We start from the raw sequence: 20,542 nt of genomic DNA, 5'->3' as shown, positions 1-20,542 counted from the left end.
CAGATTCCTGTGGATACAATGGCATATCAAGTAGGATTTTAAAATCATGTGCAGACTTAATCAGTTATATATTGTGCTATTTGCGTAATCAATCTATGGAAACTGGTGTGTTCCCAGATAGATCAAAACATGCAGTAATGATGCCAATCCAAAAAAGTGGAGCAAGGGATGAAATATCCAACTATCGGCCCATCTCTCTGCTGCCAGTATTCTCAAAGGTATTTGAGAAAATAGTGTATGATAGGATTTATAGTCACACTACACAAAATGGCTTACTGGCTCCTACACAGTTCGGCTTTCGTAAGGGCTCCTCCACAGACAGAGCTATATTTAACCTAACAAATGAAATTTTGGGTGAACTAAATTACAAAAGGTATCCAATGGGGATATTTTGTGACCTTGCCAAGGCATTTGAATGTGTAGATCACAACACACTCTTAAAAAAGCTTCCACATTATGGCATTAAAGACAAATCTTTGACTTGTTTAGAATCATACAGAACAGGAAGCAAAGGGTTGTCTTAAGGGGGACAGGTAGAGCATTAAAATCAGACTGGGGAATAAAAAGTATGGAGTCCCACAGGGCTCAATTCTTGGGCCACTAATTTTCCTGATCTATATTAATGATCTACCAATCACAATTAATAACAGAGCAAAAATAGTAATGTTTGCCAACGATACAAGTATCCTCGTAAAAGGACCCAACTCCACAATGCAGGATACAGCCATGACAGTCTACTCAAGTACACAAATGGTTCACTGCGAATAGCATAACCTTAAATCTTTCAAAAACCAATATGATACAGTTTCTGACAAAAAATAAAAAAAATTAAAACTCCTGAAATACATGTTAACAATCACAAAATTAATTCAACCACACATACATAATTCCTAGGTATCCAGATAGATAGTCACCTAAGATGGAAAGAACAAATTGATCAGCTGGTCAAGAAACTTGGCTCATCATGCTTTGCACTAAGAGCTCTCCATCATTTAGTAGACAGAGACATAATGTTGTTGTCATATTTTGCATATTTTCATTCTGTTCTCTCCTGTGGCATAATCTTCTGGGGAAACGCTGCAGGTGTTGAAAAAGTCTTCAGAATACAGAAACGAGCAGTGAGGCTAATATGTGGGGTCCCTAATAGGGCATCTTGCAGAGGTCTCTTCAAATCTCTCAAGATACTTACCATCACAGGTCAGTATATATACTAAATGATGTTATTTGTAGCCAACAACAGGGAATCGTTTCAGAAAAATTCTGACATCCACAACCATGACACAGGACAGGTGAAAAATTTTCACCAAGGCTCTACAACTCTCACTAAAGCACATAGGGGAGTTACTGAGTCAGGCATAAAGGTCTTCAATAAGTTCCCTACCAATATAAAAAGGGAAATAAGTAATGTACAGGTTTTCAAAAGGAAACTAAAATTATTCCTCATTGAACAAACTTTCTATAAAATGAATGAAAACTTAGAGTTATAAGGTATAAGAGTGCGGGAAACTGCCTAAGAAAAGCACTCCCTTAAAAATAAAGTGTGATGCTGTTACTTGTCGTTTAACTGAAATTGTGGTGATAAAACGTAAATTTACCTGTGTCATTACCAGAAAACGTGAACTCCCATGTATCCCACTCACTTGAGCATTCACTTAAACCTCTTCTTAAGGAATGCAGTTAAAGTTTGTATTCAATTCACATCATGACCATGAAGAAAATTTACTTGCTTATATACCGGGTGACCAAAAAGACAGTATAAATTTGAAAACTTAATAAACGACAGAATAATGACACATATGCCTGGAATGACATGGGGTTTTATGAGAAGAAGAAGAAGAAGAAGAAGAAGAAGAAGAAGAAAAAGTGTTCACAATATGTCCGACAGATGGCGCTGGACAGCAAAACGTCAGTGACTGCGCATGACAATCGTGTATAAAAGGAGCTGTAATGAGAGAGAGAATCAGATGCGCCAGCAGTCGCAGCATGTCGGAGTTACCTGAAAAGGCACTTTTAGTGAAGCTGTGTTACCAGAATGCGGAACGTGCTAGTTCAGCATTACGATCCTATCGCCATAGGAAGGGGATTTGAAAATTGATAAATGCAGCTGTGGCGAGAATGATTTCAAAGTTCGAAGCCACAGGTTGTTTAGACGATAGACCCCCTAGTGGCCAACCGAGCACAAGGCGAAATGCTGCTGAGACAGTTCAGGAAGAAATGGAGACTGTAGTGGGTTTGTCTATGCACGGGGAAGTCAGCGCTCATGCAGTCGCACGTCGCACCGGCATTCCATACACTACTGTTTGGTTGGCACTTAGGCGTACCCTCTGATGCTATCCGTACAAAATCCTTTGGCATCATGAACTGTTACCTAGCGATTTAGTGAGGCGGAGGGCATTTGCGGTGTGGGCGTTTTAAAAGATGGCGGAAGATGACGATTGGTTAAGTAACGTGTTGTGGACCGACGAAGCTCATTTCAAGCTCCGAGGGTCTGTCAACGCCCACAACTGCAGAATTTGGGCTACTGAAAATCCTAGAACTGTCGAGGAAACTCCATTGCACGACGAGAAAGTCACAGTATGGGTTGGATTTACCACATCTACCGTTATTGGGTCTTTTTTCTCCGAGGAAATGCGTGATTCTGGTTTTGTAACTGCTGCAGTGACGGGTGAGAGGTACACCGATATGTTACAGAATCGCATCATCCCCAGCCTGGCTGATAAACACCTGCTCGAATGTATGATGTTTATGCAGGATGGTGCTCCACCCCATATTGCTAGATGCGTGAAACCCCTCTTGCGCACGTCGTTTGATGGTGATCATGTGCTCAGCCGCCACTTTCTTCATGCTTGGCCTCCCAGGTCCCCAGACCTCAGTCTGTGCGATTATTGGCTTTGGGGTTACCTGAAGTCCCAAGTGTATTGTGATCGACCGACATCTCTATGGATGCTGAAAGACAACATCCGACGCCAATGCCTCACCATAACTCTGGACATGCTTTACAGTGCTGTTCACAACATTATTGCTCAACTACAGCTATTGCTGAGGAATGATGGTGGACATATTGAGCATTTCCTGTAAAGAACATCATCTTTGCTTTGTCTTATTTTGTTATGCTAATTATTGCTATTCTGATCAGATGAAGCGCCATCTGTCGGACATTTTTTGAACTTTTGTATTTTTTTGATTCTAATAAAACCACATGTCATTCCAAGCATGTGTGTCAATTTGTACCTCTCTATCCACATTATTCCATGATTTATTCAGTTTTCAAATTTATATTGACTTTTTGATCACCCGGTATGTCAGTAGCATAAAAATATGCACTGTCACTTATTCCACTATTTTAAACAGTCACTTAAACTGTTCTTGGCATAATGCAAGCTTTAATACTGCATGCAAGTAATTGTCCTTGTTAAATAAACAAATGTCTGTGCAGTGTGATGTATAAATGTTCATGTACTACTGTAATTGCATCAACTGACTTGTCCTATATAACTTGTACACTGTTTGTATAATATGTAATCAACAGGACCAAATAAATAAATAAAAATAAATAAATAAAGTGAATACTGTGAAATAATATCATGAAATGATTGCCAATGCTTCCAAAAATTGTAATTTCACCATAAATTTAATAGAAACTGAAGATATCTACAGCTTCCCCATGTGGTGACCAACATACAACCAGAAAAGGGGAACTTCAAACGAAACACACAAGATGACATGTTTCAGAAAGTCAGGTTTCAACTATATTCCTTTATGTATTTTCAACATAGTAAGTTACAGTCATGTGATTCTGAATACACAAGAGGATTACAGAACCATATCTTTTATTTCTAGAAATTCTGAAAAGGCTATTAACCGGAAAAAAATGCATGACATTTAATATTTACTTGATTATATTCCACATGAATGTAGGTATTTCTATGATGATTCGATGAAATGGCCTGTAGGTAACACTCGATGAAACCATTTTGTGTATAATTTGATTAAAAGATCAAATTAGTACCACAAAAAAGGAAATACAACTATACATTTTAAAAAATTGACAAGAAAGACATAAGGAAATTCATAGTAAGACCGATTAATCACTTACTAAGTGGAAACAAGGTCATAAATCGGATAAAAGTTGTATAGTTTGAGAACTTTTTATTGCAATTGGTGAAAAAAAAAAACTGTATATACGACTTATTTGACTAAAAACATAACTTGACAATGCTTATGAATTACATCCCCAAGAAACGGACCTTATTTCCTCCCCGAAGAGAGTGTGACACTTAGCAACAGCAATAACAGCAAAACATCCATTTCATTCTGTTCTTTAAACCTTGGGAAGCTCATCCAGTTGCATTCCTTATATTCATCCGAAGAATGTTTTTCTTTGTCCCCAAAAACTGAAGTTTTGGAATAAGGTCATTTAAAAAAGGACTGTATCAAGTACATGAAGCAGAAGAGTTTAATTTATTTGCCTTAGATGCTGTTGACTGCACCATACACTTACTGCTGCAGAAACAAATCAGCACATATTGATTTAAATAATAAAGCACTGTGGCTGTTGAATTTCTCATGTGGGAATTTTAGATGCTGATGCCATAGGATCATACTTTTTACATTACATCCATTTGAGGTACTGTGCCTGTTTCATTGAACAACAGAAATTCTCTCTCTCTCTCTCTCTCTCTCTCTCTCTCTCTCGCACACACACACACACACACACACACACACACACACACAAAATGAATTGAACTTCAAAGTAGTGTGTCTCCTTTTTATAGTGGCTAAACCTGTGAAGGTAGGGTGGTTTTCTGTCATTAACAAGATAAAAGGCCTCCTTTATGGGGTAAGATATCAGTTCTTCAACGATACATTTTCTTTTTAAAATACATACCAATAAACATAATTATAGCACATCACATTTTGATGTATGCATCACTTACGTGTATAAGAAACTCTTTTGACCCTTCGTTTCTAATGAATCTTCTTCAAATTCTGGTATCTTAAATTTTTCAATACAATCAGCTTTAGCTCTACCATAGTCAGGTTCCTCAGGATTCCACTGTATAAAGGGCAAAAAATGAAAATACAACTATATATTAAAAATGGGCAAGAAACACATAAGGAAATTCATAGTAAGACCGATTAACGAATTAGTAAATGAAAACAAGGACATAAATTGGTTAAAAGTTGTATAGTTTCTGAGAACTTTTTATTGAAATTGGTGTGGAACTGCAAAAACACTGTATATACAAATAATTTGATCTTTACAGACCTTTTTTAATGAATTTTAAGAAGCTATATCAACCAAACTTAGTTTTGAACTTTTGTAAATGCTTGGTTTTCTTTTGATACAAAGTAACATAAAATTTCTTCACAATTTATAATGTAAAAAAAAAAAAAAAAAGAAGGCTTTCTATATCAGTAGAAATTATTGTAGATAAACGTAAAACATATAGGAATTCATAAGACCTAGTACAATACCAACAAATGCACTTGGAGTACAATACTGAGCACGTAAAACTCACTTTCAGCTCTCACAAAGTTTAAGTGATGAAACGGAGAGCGGGAAGGAACTGTTCTACATGTACACCATCAGCCATCTGATGTAAATTGACAGATAAATGCCTCCTCTAACCTTTTCTGCACATTTATGCCTTCAGCTATATGCATCAAAGTCACCCCTGCATGGTTTCCAATGTCATCTATCGATCTTCTATTAGACAATCGTCTCAGTCTTACCTTTTGGAATCTACAAAAACCTGCTTTATCTATCATCCATTTTCCTAGCTATATGTGCTGCCTATCACTATTTTGCTGTTATTTATTCCCACCACTGTACATTTTATGGTCAAAGATATCATCTATCTAATTTCCAGCTTGTTATCTCCATCTCTGATTTACTGTCTGTAAAAATTATTTCTGTGGTTTTCCATGGGTTATTTCCATGGTAATTCTGTAGCAAAGTATTTTCTTCCTGTTTTGCAATTATCTGTTCATATTATGTGACGATAGCACCACAGTCAGCACTTTCCATGCTTTGTTCCTGTTTATTTAATTTTTTCTCTTGTCTAAATGTGGAACATGGTTCATTTAGCTTTATTCGAAATTTTCTTATCCCAAATTAGATTTCTCATTTCGCTGGAGAACCCTGAGGCCTTTTGTATCCTGTTGAGTATTTCCCTTTCTACTGTATTGTTCTCAGAGGAGACACTTCCTAAGTATCTGAAGCAGGGAACCAATTTCAATCAACTTTCATAAAAAAAAAAATAAATAAATAAATAAATAAATAAATAAAATCCTATCTTCAACGATGGTATGACAACTTGTTTTGTCTAGCATTAAAGGATGTTGTTTTCGTTCCCTACAAGTGCTCTATAAAGCTAATGAATACTTAGTATTGCAACTGGTTTTATAGGTTTTATAACATACGAGGAACGTTGCTGTGGGCAAAACTGGCGTAGTATGCATTTCTGCCACGACGCGTATGGCGCAACTCATTGCCAGTTTAGTGCTATCTATTTTGTCAACCTGGCTTGTTCTGCTCATCTGCAGTGATTAGTTTTGCTCGTGCTGTTTTGTTCTCGTTTTTTTGAGTATGTTTAAGTGAACACTGTGCAGCTGTGAAACTTTGTTTTCTACTTGGTAAAAATGCTGCTGAAACTGTTTTCATGTTGAAAACAGCTTACCAAGATGATGCTGTGAGAAAACCGCAAGTGTATGAGTGGTTTGTTCGATTTAAAAATGGCGACGGCAACTAATGACAAACCTCGTTCTGGACGTCCATCAACTGCCCAGATTGACAAAAATATTGAAAAAATTCAAGAGCTCATGTTCACAGGCCCTCAACAGGCAATTGATTACCTGTTAGAGATTTGTGGCAAACAGTGTTCGTAAAAGAAAAAAAAAAATTATTATTCCAGCAGACAGGTGACCATGTTTGGATAAAAATGGCATGGTTCCGCTGCCCCACACAATTTACTTGCCTGACCTGGTTCTGTGTGATTTTTTCATGTTTCAATGCATGAAAAGGGGCATGAAAGGAAGGCTCGGTGCAATTTTTTAATGTTTCTATGCATGACAAGGGGCATGGAAGGGGACAGATTTGACAACATTGAAGTAGTAAAAGAAAAAAAAAGAGGGAGGAGCTGTCAGATATTTCTAAAGATGACTACAAAAAATGTTTCGAACAGTTGTTGATTGGTTTTGGGGGTGAGGAACAAAGAGCGAGGTCATCGGTCCCAGCAGATTAGGGAAGGCTGGGGAAGTAAATCAGTTGTGCTTTTTCAAAGGAACAATTTTGGCATTTGCCTGACGCGATTTACAAAAAACATGGAAAACCTAAATCAGGATGGCTGGATGCAGGTTTGAACCGTTGGATAGTGGAAGCACCGGAGGGACAAATGTATCAGTTGTAATGGAGAGTATTTTGGAGGGGATAAGGTTGTCTTGTAAACAATTTGAAAATATATAGTTTTTAAAAAACAATAACTTTTTATTTTGGTACCACCTCATATACACTGAGGTCATCAAAACATTGTGTCTTCTTGTTTTTCATGTTTTTCAGTTCTGTCTATAACTCCCACCATTTAAGAGAATGGTGATCAAGATTGAAAGTGACCTGGTGTATGTCTTCACTATGAGGATATTTCAACTATGATCACAATTTGATGATGATGAAGAATATGCTGAAGTTTAAGAAAATCCTCATGAAGAAGCAACATACAAGTAAATAGGATAGAGGCATACGGAGGAATGAGGGTGTACTTTCAGGGTTTTCTGAAGCTGTAGATACAGCAATAACAAATACAATGGTAGAAGTTTAGTTGTCGATGAACAGATATATTTAAAAAGACTAATCACAGATGTTGGGCTAACAGGAACAAAAGAGGAAACTGTGAGAAACTGTAGATAAGAGGAGAAGCACTTCAACTGAGTGATGAAAGGAGAAATAGAAAAAATATCATGAACAGAAATGAATAGAACAAAACCAGATACTTAGATATGGAATGAATAGGAAGTGCATTCAAGTTAAAGCAAAATGATTGCAGGAAAAAATATAAAGGAATCGAAGTGGAAATTGTCACTGGAAGGACAGATTTAACATATTCAAAATTCAAAATAACTTTTGGGTAATTTAAAAGCCTAATTGTCAACACTAAAAGTTTAAAAGAATTCCATGGTTAAAAACAGAGGTGTGAGCAAGTAGGTGTAAAACAAATTCATTGTGGGCTGGTAAGAGGTGAGGAGGAACTGTCTGCTAATGTGACAGAAGAAGAATGGAGCACTGATTTGCATGCTATAGAGGATATACTATCAGTCATAGTTTAGAAAAATTTGTGAACCAAACTGGCAAAACAGACAGGTAAAATTCCTTCAGGGTTTCTAAAATCTGAACTTGCATATTGTACTCAAGCTTCATCTCCTTACGTAATTTTTACCCGTCAATGACCAAAGTCCTTGATGCCTCAGGATATGTTCTATCAACAGATCCATTCTTTTAATCAAGTTGAACCATAAATTTCTTTTTCATCATAATATGATTCAGTATCTCCTCGATAGTTATTTGATCTCTCCATCTATCTAAAACATTTTCATGCAGTACCATGTTCCAAAAGCTTCTATTCTCTACTTATGTGGACTGTTTATTGTTCACATTTCACTTACATACACGGCTACCCTCCAGACAAATACCTTCAGGTGAGAGTTTACATCTAATGCGCCCCCCCCCCCCCCCTCCCCCGCCCCGTAACGTTTTCGTTGCTAATTTTATATCCTCTCCACTTCTGTCATCACCAGTTATTTTGCTGCCCAAACAGCAAAACACACACACTATTTTGTCCAACTGTTCTTCTAAGTTCTTTGCCCTCTATGACAGAATTAAAATGTTTTCAGAAAACCTCAACGTTTTTATTTCTTCTCCCTGAACTTTGACTCCTTTTGCAAATTTTTATTCAGTTGCATTTACCAGTTTTTCATGTTTTCCATAAATAATTAGAATCAGTGTTTGCAACTGTGACTTATTAAAATGACAGTTTATCAATGGAGATAGGGGCGTAATCAATTTTTGAAAATATAATGTAACTGGATAAGGAAAAAAATCTGCTCACCAAGCGGTAGCAGGAGAACACACATATGACAAGTATTACGTTTGCAAGCTTTCAGAGCCACTGGCTCCTCCTGCCGGCAGAAGGGTTGAAGAGGAAGGAAGAGGAGTGAAGGAAAAGGACTGGTGAGGTTTAGGGCAAGAGATAGACTTCAGAAAAGTCACCCAGATAGATTTTTGTATCCGGCCAATTACATTATAAAATGATAGTTTGCTATTATTCACACCTGTCAGCTCCTGCCTTTCTAGGAATAGGAATAACTACATCATTCTTGAAGTCTGAGGATCTTCCACCAGTTTCATATACTGGCACAACACATGGAATAGTTCTGTGATGGCTGGGTCTCCCAATATATCAACAAATATGAGGGTATGTCATCCATTCCAGTATACTTGTTACAACATAGATATTCCAGTGCTCTGTCAAATTCTTCATGCAATATCTTTTCATCAGATACTTCCTATTCTTTTTCAATTATATTCCTTTGAAGTCCATTTCCCTTGTATTGTCTTTCTATATATTCCTTTCACCTTTCACCTCTCCTTTCTTTGCTTAGTCTAGACTGCCGTCAAAGCCATCAATGTTCATACTGACACTTCTCTTTTCTTCAAAAAAGTCTTTAAATTTTCTAAAGACTGCATCAACCTTTCACCTAGCCATGCAAGCCACTACAGCCTTGCATTTGTCCACTAAACATTCCTTCTTAGACATTTTGCACTCCCTGTCAACCTCATTTCTGTATGTCTGTACTTCCTTTCAACTGTTTGATTTGTTGCAGTTTTAAATTTTCTCCCACTGTCAATAAAATTCAATAATTCATGTTATCCAAGGGATTCTGACCAGGATTTGGCTTTGCCTATCTGATCTCCTGTTGGCTTCAGTATTTCATCTCTCAAAGCTACCCTTCATCTATAGTTGCACTCCTTTCCACTGTTTCAGTCAACTGTTACCTCATGCTCCCCATGAAACTCTCAACCACCTGATTCTCTCAACTTATCTAAGCCCATTTCCTTAATTTTCTAGCATTTGCAGTTTCTTCCATTTTAATCTACAGTTTACTATCACTGAATTGTGGTCAGTGTCCATATCTGCCCTCGAAAATGTCTTACAATTTAAAATCTGTTTTTGAAATCTCTGACTTAGCTTTACATAATCAATCTGAAACCTTCCAGCGTCTCCAGGTCTCTTCCACATCTATAACCATATTTCACGATTCATCAATGAATGAATGAAATATGCTCTGTGCATAATTCCACCAGGCAGCTTCCGCTTTCATTCCTTTGCCGCAGCCTGCTTTTACCTACTATTTTCCCTTCTCATCCTTTTCCTACTGTCAAATACCAGTCCCCATCATAATTAAATTTTCATCTCCCTTAACTATCTGAATCATTTCCTTTATCTCATCATATATTCTTTCAACCTCTTCATCATCTATGGGGCCAGTTGGCATATAAACTTTTACTTTTGCAGTGACTGTTGGGTTCATATCTATTTTGTCTACAATAATTCAGTCACTGTTCTGTTCTTAATAATCTACCTGCATTCCTATTTTTTTTATTCATATTAGAACTCCTCTTGCATTATCCCCTATTTTATTTTTATTTATAGCCCTGCACTCACCTGAGTTTTTCTGCCACCATAATTCACTAATTTGCGCTATGCTAAACTTCCAACTATCCATTCCTCTTTTTCAATTCTTTAAGAAACCCACTCGATTAAAGGGATCCAACATTTCATGCTCTAGCTCATAGAATGCTAGTTTTGTAGCTTCCGATTACATCCTCCTTAGTAGTCCCCATCTAGGGATCTAAACAGGGGACTATTTTACCTCTGGAACTCTTGACCCAAGGGGCTGCTATCATCGATAACCCATACACCGAGATGACAAAAGTCATGGTATAGACACAGATGGTGGTAGTATTGCATATACGAGGTATAAAAGAGCAGTGCATTGGTGCAGCTGTCATTTGTACTCACATGATTCATGTGAAACCATTTCCAATGTGATTATGGGTGAATGACAGGAATTAAAAGACACTGAATACAGAATGGTAGTTGGAGCTAGACACATGGGACCATCCATTTTGGAAATCGTTAGGAAATTCAATATTCTGAGATCAATTGCGTAAAGAATGTGCCAAGAGTACAAGTTGCATGTGTAGCCTTTCATCACGGACAACGTTGAGGCTGGAGGCGTTCATTTAATGACTGAGACCAGCAACATTGCTCACAGGCAACACTGCGTGAAATAACTGCAGAAATCAATGTGGGACGTATGATGAACATATCTGTTAGGACAGTGAAACAAAATTTGGCGTTAATGGGCTATGGCAGCAGACTACAGAAATGAGTGTCTTTGCTAACAGCACAATGTTGCCTGCAGCATCTCTCTTGGGTGAGAGACAATATCAGTTGGACCCTAGACGACAGATAAACTGTCACCTGGTCAGACAAATCCTGATTTCAGTTGGTAAGAGCTGATAGTAGGATTCTAGTTTGACATAGACCCTACAAAGCCATGGACCCAAGTTGTCAACAAGGCACTATGCAGCCGTTTGCAACAGAATTTTTATGGATGACAATGAGCCATGTTGTCGAGCCACAATTGTTTGCGACTGGTTTGAAGAACATTCTGAACATTTTGAGAATGATTTGGTCACCTAGATCACCCAACATAAATACCATTGAGCATTTGTGGGACATAATCGAGAGGCCAGGTCATGCATGATGTCCTGCACCGTCAACACTTTTGCAATTATGGATGGCTATAGAGGCAGAATGGCTCAATATTTCTACAGACCTGAAAATATACAAGATGTGCATGGATCACAAGGAAATCACAAGAGGATAATCATAATGGAAGAACAAGAGTAAGTGTTCAAACTAAAAATGGCACAATGGAGGAGGGTAGGGTTGCATCTATTGTTAAACCTGTACATGAAACGCCACAGGAAACAGCAGAAAAATTTGGAAATGTGATGAAAATTATGGGTGAAAGGATATCAGTTGTAACAATCATTGAGGATCTTATCATCCTCTGTGAAAGTGAGGGAGAATTAAAGGATGTGTTGAATGGAAGGAATAGTCTATTGGGTGCAGAATACAGACTGAGAAATAAAAAAAGGGAGATGAAAGTATTAGATATCACCAGGAATGAAACTAGTAACAAACTTAACTTCAAAATTGGAATAGCTGACAAAATGTGAAAATTCTGCTACTTTGGAAGTATATAACACCTGATCTCCTAGTAGGATCTACTCAGGAAAATGTCATCATCAGGAGAAACAAAACTGGTGTTCTATGGATCTGAGCAAGGAATGTTTGATCCCTTAATCATTTAGATAGGTTAGAAAATTTAAAAAGGGAAATGGATAGTGTAATGGATCTGGGAGATGTGTTATTTTCTACTGGATTTGTCAATACCAAATTTAATGAGGGAAATTGTAAATGTTTTCTTATATTTTTGTCAGAATTTTTTTAAATTGTAATTTGCCTTGTTTTATGATAATTTACTTATATTTTTGAGAGTGACAGCATATTGATTACTATTAGTAGATGTGACGAATAATATCAAAGAGACTGGTTACAAGTGGAAGCTTGTGTGCTGTGTAAAATGTCTTTGACGCTGGAGTCGTCTTTGACTGTAGTCAGTCGGCAGTGAACTCTTGGTGTGTGATGACGGTAGAACAATGTGCAGGTCGCCGTCAAAAATAATTTGCTAGTGAACAGGAAAAATTAATTGTGTTACTACCTTTTTTTATATAAAACTTCAAGAAGAAACCACATTCGAAGAAATGGTATTTGCAGCACCAAAAATGAGGCAAACGCATTGGACCAGGTCATTTCTGCAGCCGACTAAACTGCATTATGGAATCATACTTCCACTAGACGACTGAAGCCAAGACAAATATCATCTTGTGAACATTTCACAGAAAAGGTACTGTCACGAAATATGCCAAATTTTAGTAAATAAAAATAGGAGCATATTTCAACTGGGGACTGTAGCCAGGATACTGTGTTCACATGATCTTCAACAGTGCTACGAGGAAGAAAATTTTTGTGTGTTAATGCCAGTTTTTTCAGAATGTGTGTTACAGTATTTGTGTTCATCGGGAAGTAAAAGTTTTGGAGAAGAAATGTTTCGGCAAAAAATATAATTTACGACATAAGTAGTAATTTCAAGAATTTTGGTCAACAATCACATGGATGGAAAACGTGGATTTCCAACAGTAGAAGAGTGTTCCCGATAAGTCACGAAACCCTCGTATTTTGTTAAAACAATCTTCTTGTGTACAAAATTTTTTTTTCTTCACAATGACATGAGATTTTTGAGAGTATTGTGCCTAAAGTAGAAAATAGTAATTTAACAGACTTTGAAAATCAGGACAGGTCAAATGCAACAGAAAGGACCTATCAATTTGATTTAAGAAGTTTTCTTGTAAATTTCACGAAAAAAATTAAACAATCAGTTGACGACAATAAGACTTACTGGGATGAAAAAATTGATAACATTTTGTTGCAAGTCCAAGCAGTCAATACCCAAGTGGGTGATCTTTCGAACAGAGTTGGCAGTGTTGAGGAAAAAATTGAATCTGTGAAAGCAAAAGTAAATGAAATTGATGCTAAATTGAGCGATGAAATTAATACTGTAAAAAATGAGTTACTGGCAGATAGGGAAAGAAATTTAATTGATTTTATTGAGATAAAAGGGGAAATTAAAAATTTGGATGAGAACACAAAAGTTTTAGTAGAAAATGTAGAACAAAAAACTGACAATCGTTTGGTTACTCTAGAAAAAAAAGTAGAATGCAATGATTTAGAAAACAAAAAATCTGTCAAAGAACTTAGCGAAAAAATTGAAAGTTTTGATATTGAATTTCAAAGCAAAAATCACAATGTCAACACATGCATCTTGTATCTAATATTCCAGTGAAGCACTTTTCGGTAGATGGACCCTTACACCCCGTTGATTTTATACATTATTCTAAGGATTGTTTTTTACCTCACTCACCTGATGATATGAAAATTAAATTTGTGAAAAAATTCTTGGAAGGGGAAGCTTTGACTTGGGCAAACCAGATTGTAACTGTGGGGATGACCTTTTCAGAATTTGAATCAAAATTTCTGGAAAATTTTTGGGATGATCTTAAACAAACTAGAATCAAAAGTGAATTTTTGAATGGGAGAAACTATATAGAATCAGATGGGAGCACGAAACAATTTTGCAAAAGTGAACTTCAAAAACTTATTCATTTAACAAAACCTTTGGATGGCTTGATCAAAATTGATACCTTAAAGAGAAGATTGCCATCAGCAATGCAGTTGAGTTTAGTCCATTGTCCTGATAGTAACGTTGAGCAGTTTCTCAATTATATTGAAAAGTTGGATAGGGTAACAACAAGAACACACAGTGGGTTTACTCAGAAAGGTAGTGGTCAAAATTGGGGAAATGATAACTTTCAAAAAAGGGAACAAAACAATTATCATGGTGTTAGTCAAAATTCAGGGGGATATAACAATTTTCAAAAGAAGGACCATAATTTTCATCCAAAGCAAGAACAACATTTTCGCGGAAATAATCAACCAAATAGAGAACACTTTAGTGATCAAAATCACAGAAATTTTGCTACAGATCAGTACAACAGAAACTACCAACAATCAGGTAATGTTTGGGATAGGAATGGGAACAAAAATGTTGATCAGAGACATTGGCAAAACCACTATCAGCAGTTCAAACAGGAACCAGTTGTAATTCAGGAAATAAAAAACGAGTGGACGCCCCCTTGAAGGTCCGCAAGGTTGAGGCAGAAGGTGAGCATGATGAAAGGACCAATGGATGTGACTATCATAAACCTAAACATGACAGATCCAAACCTAAGCTATCACATGAGGTAATTAGTTGTTACTTATTGAAGAAATTTCAAGAGGAAAATAATGATGATATTGATAAAGATAAAATTTTCAGTACACGAGAACATACAGTAGATAAAAGTAATTGTGATTCATTTAATTTGACAGAGTTTTACACTTGGGCAGAAAAGAACAACACTTTGTCAGATGATGTAATTTGTAATAGTTCAGAGACGTGTGTGAATGAAAAAGAGAATGTATGCTGTGAGAATGAAAATATTGGTGAAAGGGATCTCGTAACTATAGAAAGGGTAAATAATATTTTGTGGGATAATTTGAATGTGTATGACCTGAATATGTATAATGATAATGATGTTGGTGATAAAGTTGATAATGATGGTAATGGTGTGGATGATGATGTTGAGGAAAGGTATTTCATTAGTTTAAATAGTGAGTTGAGTACACACATGGTTGAAAATGGATTAAATAGTGAGAATACTATAGAAATTCCCAGGGATGTTACCAGGATGAATAAGGCTCGCAAGCAGGGTGTATGTGAAAGTGTGAATTTTGATGTTGTTGGTAAAGAATCTGACTACACAAATAATGACGACACATGTATAACTTCTAGCCCAAGTGAAAAATTTACAGATACTAATTACACACACACATTTCTTATGAATCTATAGCTGAACAGTGAAACTATTTCTTTTGACAAAAACTTTAGAAAGATGCTTATTAATGCATGTGAAACTATATGTCCTGAATGGTGGAAAAAGATGAGATATTTTATTTTTGAAAAGCTGAAGGATAAGTACTTCAATAGTATACAATGTGATCTTGATGAAAATTCTTGGCTATTTGAGATAATAGAGAGTACTAATGACAATTTTGTACCTTGTGCAAATTTTATAACTGTGACAAATAACACATGTAATGGTATACCATATGATTCTGATAAGTATAGGTTTGGGGAAATTGAAAGTGATTTATTACATGAGGATACAGGTTCTGAGAAAAGTGATCAATTTTGCAGTCCTTATAGAAAAGTTCAAATTGGGTCATGGATTGGTAAATGTTTAATTGATACAGGAAGTGAGATCTCAGGAATATCTGAAAGGTTAAGCAAGAAATTAAAAGTGGGGAAAGATTATGTTGAAATGCCAGTTGTTGGGGTAAAGATAAAAGGTGCTACTGGGAAGAGCAGTAAATTGGTAAAAAGCCAAGCTTTACTGACATTTTTAATTGAAGGCAAGTTGTTCACACATGGATGTTTTGTAATTCAGGAATTTAATGAAGATTTTCTTTCGGGTATGAATTGGATAGTAAAAGTGATATACAGCATTTGATTGGGTTGGAAGAAAACTTTTGATAGAAACTAGTGAAAGGGAATGCTTTCAGACATATTTTGTGAACACACTTCGTGACCAGAGTAATGGAAATTTTGACAGTATCAATTTACTAAAAGAAAATAGATTGGAGAATATTGAAATTCATAGGTTTGATACTGATGAAGTTGAATTTGGGAATTTAGTAAATTTGAAAATTTCAGAAACACAAAATTTATCTGGGGAGCAAAAACAATAGTTATAAAATCTGCTGTGGGAATACAGTGATGTTTTCAGTGACATACCTGGTAGGGTAAAGGGTTATCAGTGTGAGCTTCAGGTAAAACCTCCTGAACCATTTTTCATAAAACCATACAGTATTGCAATATCAAAAAGACCTGCTGCCGAGAAAGAGCTGAAAAAGATGGAAGGATGTAATATAATAGAAAGGAGTATCAGTGCATATAATAATCCTTTAGTAGTTGTTTTGAAAAAAGATGGCGGAGTAAGATTGGTTTTGGACTCTAGACACTTCAACAAAATTTTGTTCAGACAGACAGACCATCCCGAAAATATTGATGAGTTACTCTATAAATTTACAGATATAAAATATATGTCAAGTTTGGATCTAACTTCGGGTTTTCATCAGGTACCTCTTTCGATTAATTCTAGAAAATATACTGCTTTCTTGTACAATGGTAAGAGTTACCAATATTGTGTTGTGCCATTTGGGTTAAATTCTTCTGTTTCCGAATTTATAAGAGCTTTGGATCATGTACTGGGGCAAGAACTTGCATCTAAACTGATAATTTATGTAGATGACATTTTGGTTACTGGGCAAAACTGGGAGGAACATTTTTCGATTTTGAAGTCAGTTTGTGAAAAGCTTAGAAAAGGGGGGATGACATTGAAATTAGAGAAATGTAAGTTTGGAATTTCTGGATTAAAATTTTTGGGTCATGTTGTCTCAGACAAGGGAATTTTGGCAGATCCAGAAAAAATTAAAGCAATTTCAGAAATTCCTATTCCTAAGACTAAAAAACAATCAAAGTCGTTCTTTGGGTTATGCAGTTATTACCGAAAACATATAAGTGATCAGAGTCTGAATCCACCATGTTTAAGTCAGTTACTTAAGAAAAACACTGTTTGGGTTTGGGATAAAAGTTGTCAGGAAGAGTTTGATAAAATTAAGCAAGCGTTGAGGAAGCAACACTTATTACACAGACCTGATTTTAATTTACCATTTTGTTTGAACACTGATAGCAGTAATTATGGGTTTGGAGCAGAGTTATTTCAAGAAAGAGTAGAGAATGGAGTTAAGATACATTGTACCATAGCATTTGCAAGCAGAATGTTGCTCAAGCATGAGAAAAATTATACAGTCACAGAGAAGGAACTTTTGGCAATTCATTGGGCTTTTACAAAATTTAGAATTTACCTTATTGGACATAAAACCATAGTATTATCGGATCACAAAGCTTTGAGTTACTTACAAGAGTGCAAATTACACCACAGTAGATTGACCAGATGGGCAATATTTTTGCAACAGTTTGACTTTGAAATCAAGCACATAAAAGGTTCTGAGAATGTAGTAGCTGATTCACTTTCAAGGTTACCAGTTAGGGGAGAAAAGGAGATTTTTGAACAAGAGGAGGAAAAGCAATTTAAAATTAGATACTTGAAAGGGGTGGAAAATGAGAAAACAATTAGAGCTATGTGTGACAAAATTAGGAAAAATCAAAATTTAGATCAAAGTTGGAAATTAATCAAAGAATGTCTAGGCAAGAAGGGGTATGAGAAACTTGATAAATTTTACAAATTACATAAGGGGATTTTATTTCAGAGAACAGATGTAGATTCTGATAATTGGAAACTGTTGGCCAGAGGCAGATGCTGAAAAGCTGATCATTTACATACATGAAAGTTTTGGTCATTGTGGGAAACAGAAGTGCATTCAAAAGATACAAGAAAACGTTTATTTTTACAATATTGGAAAGAAGGTAAGAAAAGAATTGGCAACGTGTGACAAATGTCAGAGAGTTAAAGTGAGCAATCAAAGATGTGGTGGAGAGATGCAAAACATTATTCCGGAAAAACCTTTAGATCTTATCGCTGTGGACTTATATGGAACGTTACCAAACAGTAAAGGCGGTCACTGTTACATATTTGTTATGGTAGATGTATTTTCAAAATTAATTAAACTATATCCAGTGAAGAAAGCTACTAGCCATGAAATTATAATAAAAATTGAAAGAGATTATTTCGCACAGGTGGGTAAACCAAAAGCTATATTATCAGATAATGGTTCACAGTTCACCTCTAAAATTTGGAAAAAGTTTATTGACAGGTCAAAATTGAAGCATATACTTATATCTGTTTATTCTCCATCCACCAACCCTGCAGAAAGATATATGAAGGAAGTTGGGAGACTTTGCAGAACCTATTGTAGGCATAAACATCCAACCTGGTTTGAGCACATTCGAAATTTTGAAGATATTATGAATAGCCTACAACATAGTTCCACAGGATTTTCACCGTATGAGATTATGTTTAATATCAGACCTCCAAATCTTATATCAGAACTTATTGAATTTCCTAAATGTACACCTTTAACTATGCAAGGGAGAGAAGATATTGTCAGGGAAACTATGAGGTCAAATCTCATGAAAAATCAAAAATGTTAACTTCAGAAATTAAAAAGTTCTTTGATATATATATTGGGCCTTTTGAAGTCATAGAAAATCCACACCCTAATGTTTATCATTTGGTATACCCTAAGTCATCACAAATTTAGCATTGGAGGGTAAAAATCGTAGAGGGAGACCAAGAGATCAATACACTAAGCAGATTCAGAAGGATGTAGGTTGCAGTAGGTACTGGGAGATGAAGAAGCTTGCACAGGATAGAGTAGCATGGAGAGCTGCATCAAACCAGTCTCAGGACTGAAGACCATAACAACAACAATAACATACCCTAAGTCAAAGAAATTATTTGGTCTCAGGAATGTTGTCTCTTTGAAAATGTATAAACAGAAATCATAATTTCAAAAATTTAAATAACCTATTTTCATCTAAAACAAAAGTCCTCCACTGGAATATGCTTGTTAGAACAAAACTACCTGTACAACCAAGTATGTATATTTGCATGTATAAATTAATAATTTGAAGTCACATGTTAATTGAAACTTATGAAAAACCACTGGTGTAACAAAGAATGAGAGAAAGATTTATTTTTACTTTTTTTACAAAAAAAAGTCTCCATAGTGAGCATTTCTGAATTTTTTCTAATTTTTGGAAGCTAAGTCTTCCCTGTGGGTGAAGGCATGCATGCTAGGACATGCATGCAAAGGTATAAGTTTCGAAACCAATTTTAGATAAAGCCTCATGATATATGAGCAATTTATTGTTCTTTATACTGATGTTGTGGGGAGCGAAAGTACTCTTCACAAGAATGTGACTTGTAGTAATATTGTAGTAGAGAGGCAAGTGTACATAAATAATTGTAAAAAAAAGTTAGATAATACTGATGTATCTTTAGCTGTACTAAAAGAAAGAAAAGCATAAAAAAAATTCAAAAAGAAAATCATAGGCAAAATAAAATACAAAATAAAAAAACATGAGTAAAAAATACATAAAAAATTCAAAAAGAAAATCAGAAGTAAAAATATATAAAAGGCAAATACATAAAAAAAACAGTACACTATATATGTCCAGTATCATTTTTTATAGTACAATATGTAAGCAAAATGAAATTAACATTAATATGGGGAACAAGAAATTTAATTATGGGAACCAGTTGGCATAGTGCGACCAAAGAAGTGGTGTCAGATATCTTATTCTAGCAAATGATTTTATCTTACTATTATTTTCAATCTGTATGCTGTATTTTAGAATATTTCTCATGTATGTTTTATGCCTCGTATATTTGTCATGTTAAATAATTTCTTTACTTGAATTTTTTGTGTATGAGATTGATGGGGAAGGATCATTGCAACAACAGCCAGTAACAAGTCCACAGATTCAAAGAGTCCAAATTTGGAAGAGGTTATCAGACTGCATCATTAATGTACTAATTGTGTAATACAGATCCATTACTGAGTGTGGTCGGGATTTTGTTGTATATGTTCATAACAACAAAAGCCATGGGGAGCAGTTGTAATGGATCTGGGAGATGTGTTATTTTCTACTGGATTTGTCAATACCAAATTTAATGAGGGAAATTGTAAATGTTTTCTTATATTTTTGTCAGAATTTTTTTAAATTG

At 35.6% G+C, this 20,542-nt stretch overlaps 1 protein-coding gene across 5 annotated transcripts in view; it reads right to left on the bottom strand.

The window, feature by feature from the left end:
* Nucleotides 1-20,542, bottom strand: part of LOC124609238 — a 330,778-nt gene that overhangs the window by 184,199 nt on the left and 126,037 nt on the right. For all 5 annotated transcript variants that reach the window (XM_047140056.1, XM_047140059.1, XM_047140060.1 and 2 more), the window contains exon 17: nucleotides 4,938-5,056. In XM_047140056.1, the coding sequence (XP_046996012.1) occupies nucleotides 4,938-5,056 (119 nt within the window). The remainder of the gene's footprint in view (nucleotides 1-4,937; nucleotides 5,057-20,542) is intronic.

This window comes from Schistocerca americana, chromosome 1 (assembly GCF_021461395.2).
Source record: "Schistocerca americana isolate TAMUIC-IGC-003095 chromosome 1, iqSchAmer2.1, whole genome shotgun sequence".
NCBI classification, from domain to species: Eukaryota; Metazoa; Arthropoda; class Insecta; order Orthoptera; family Acrididae; genus Schistocerca; species Schistocerca americana.
This window is presented reverse-complemented; position numbering and strand designations above follow the sequence as displayed.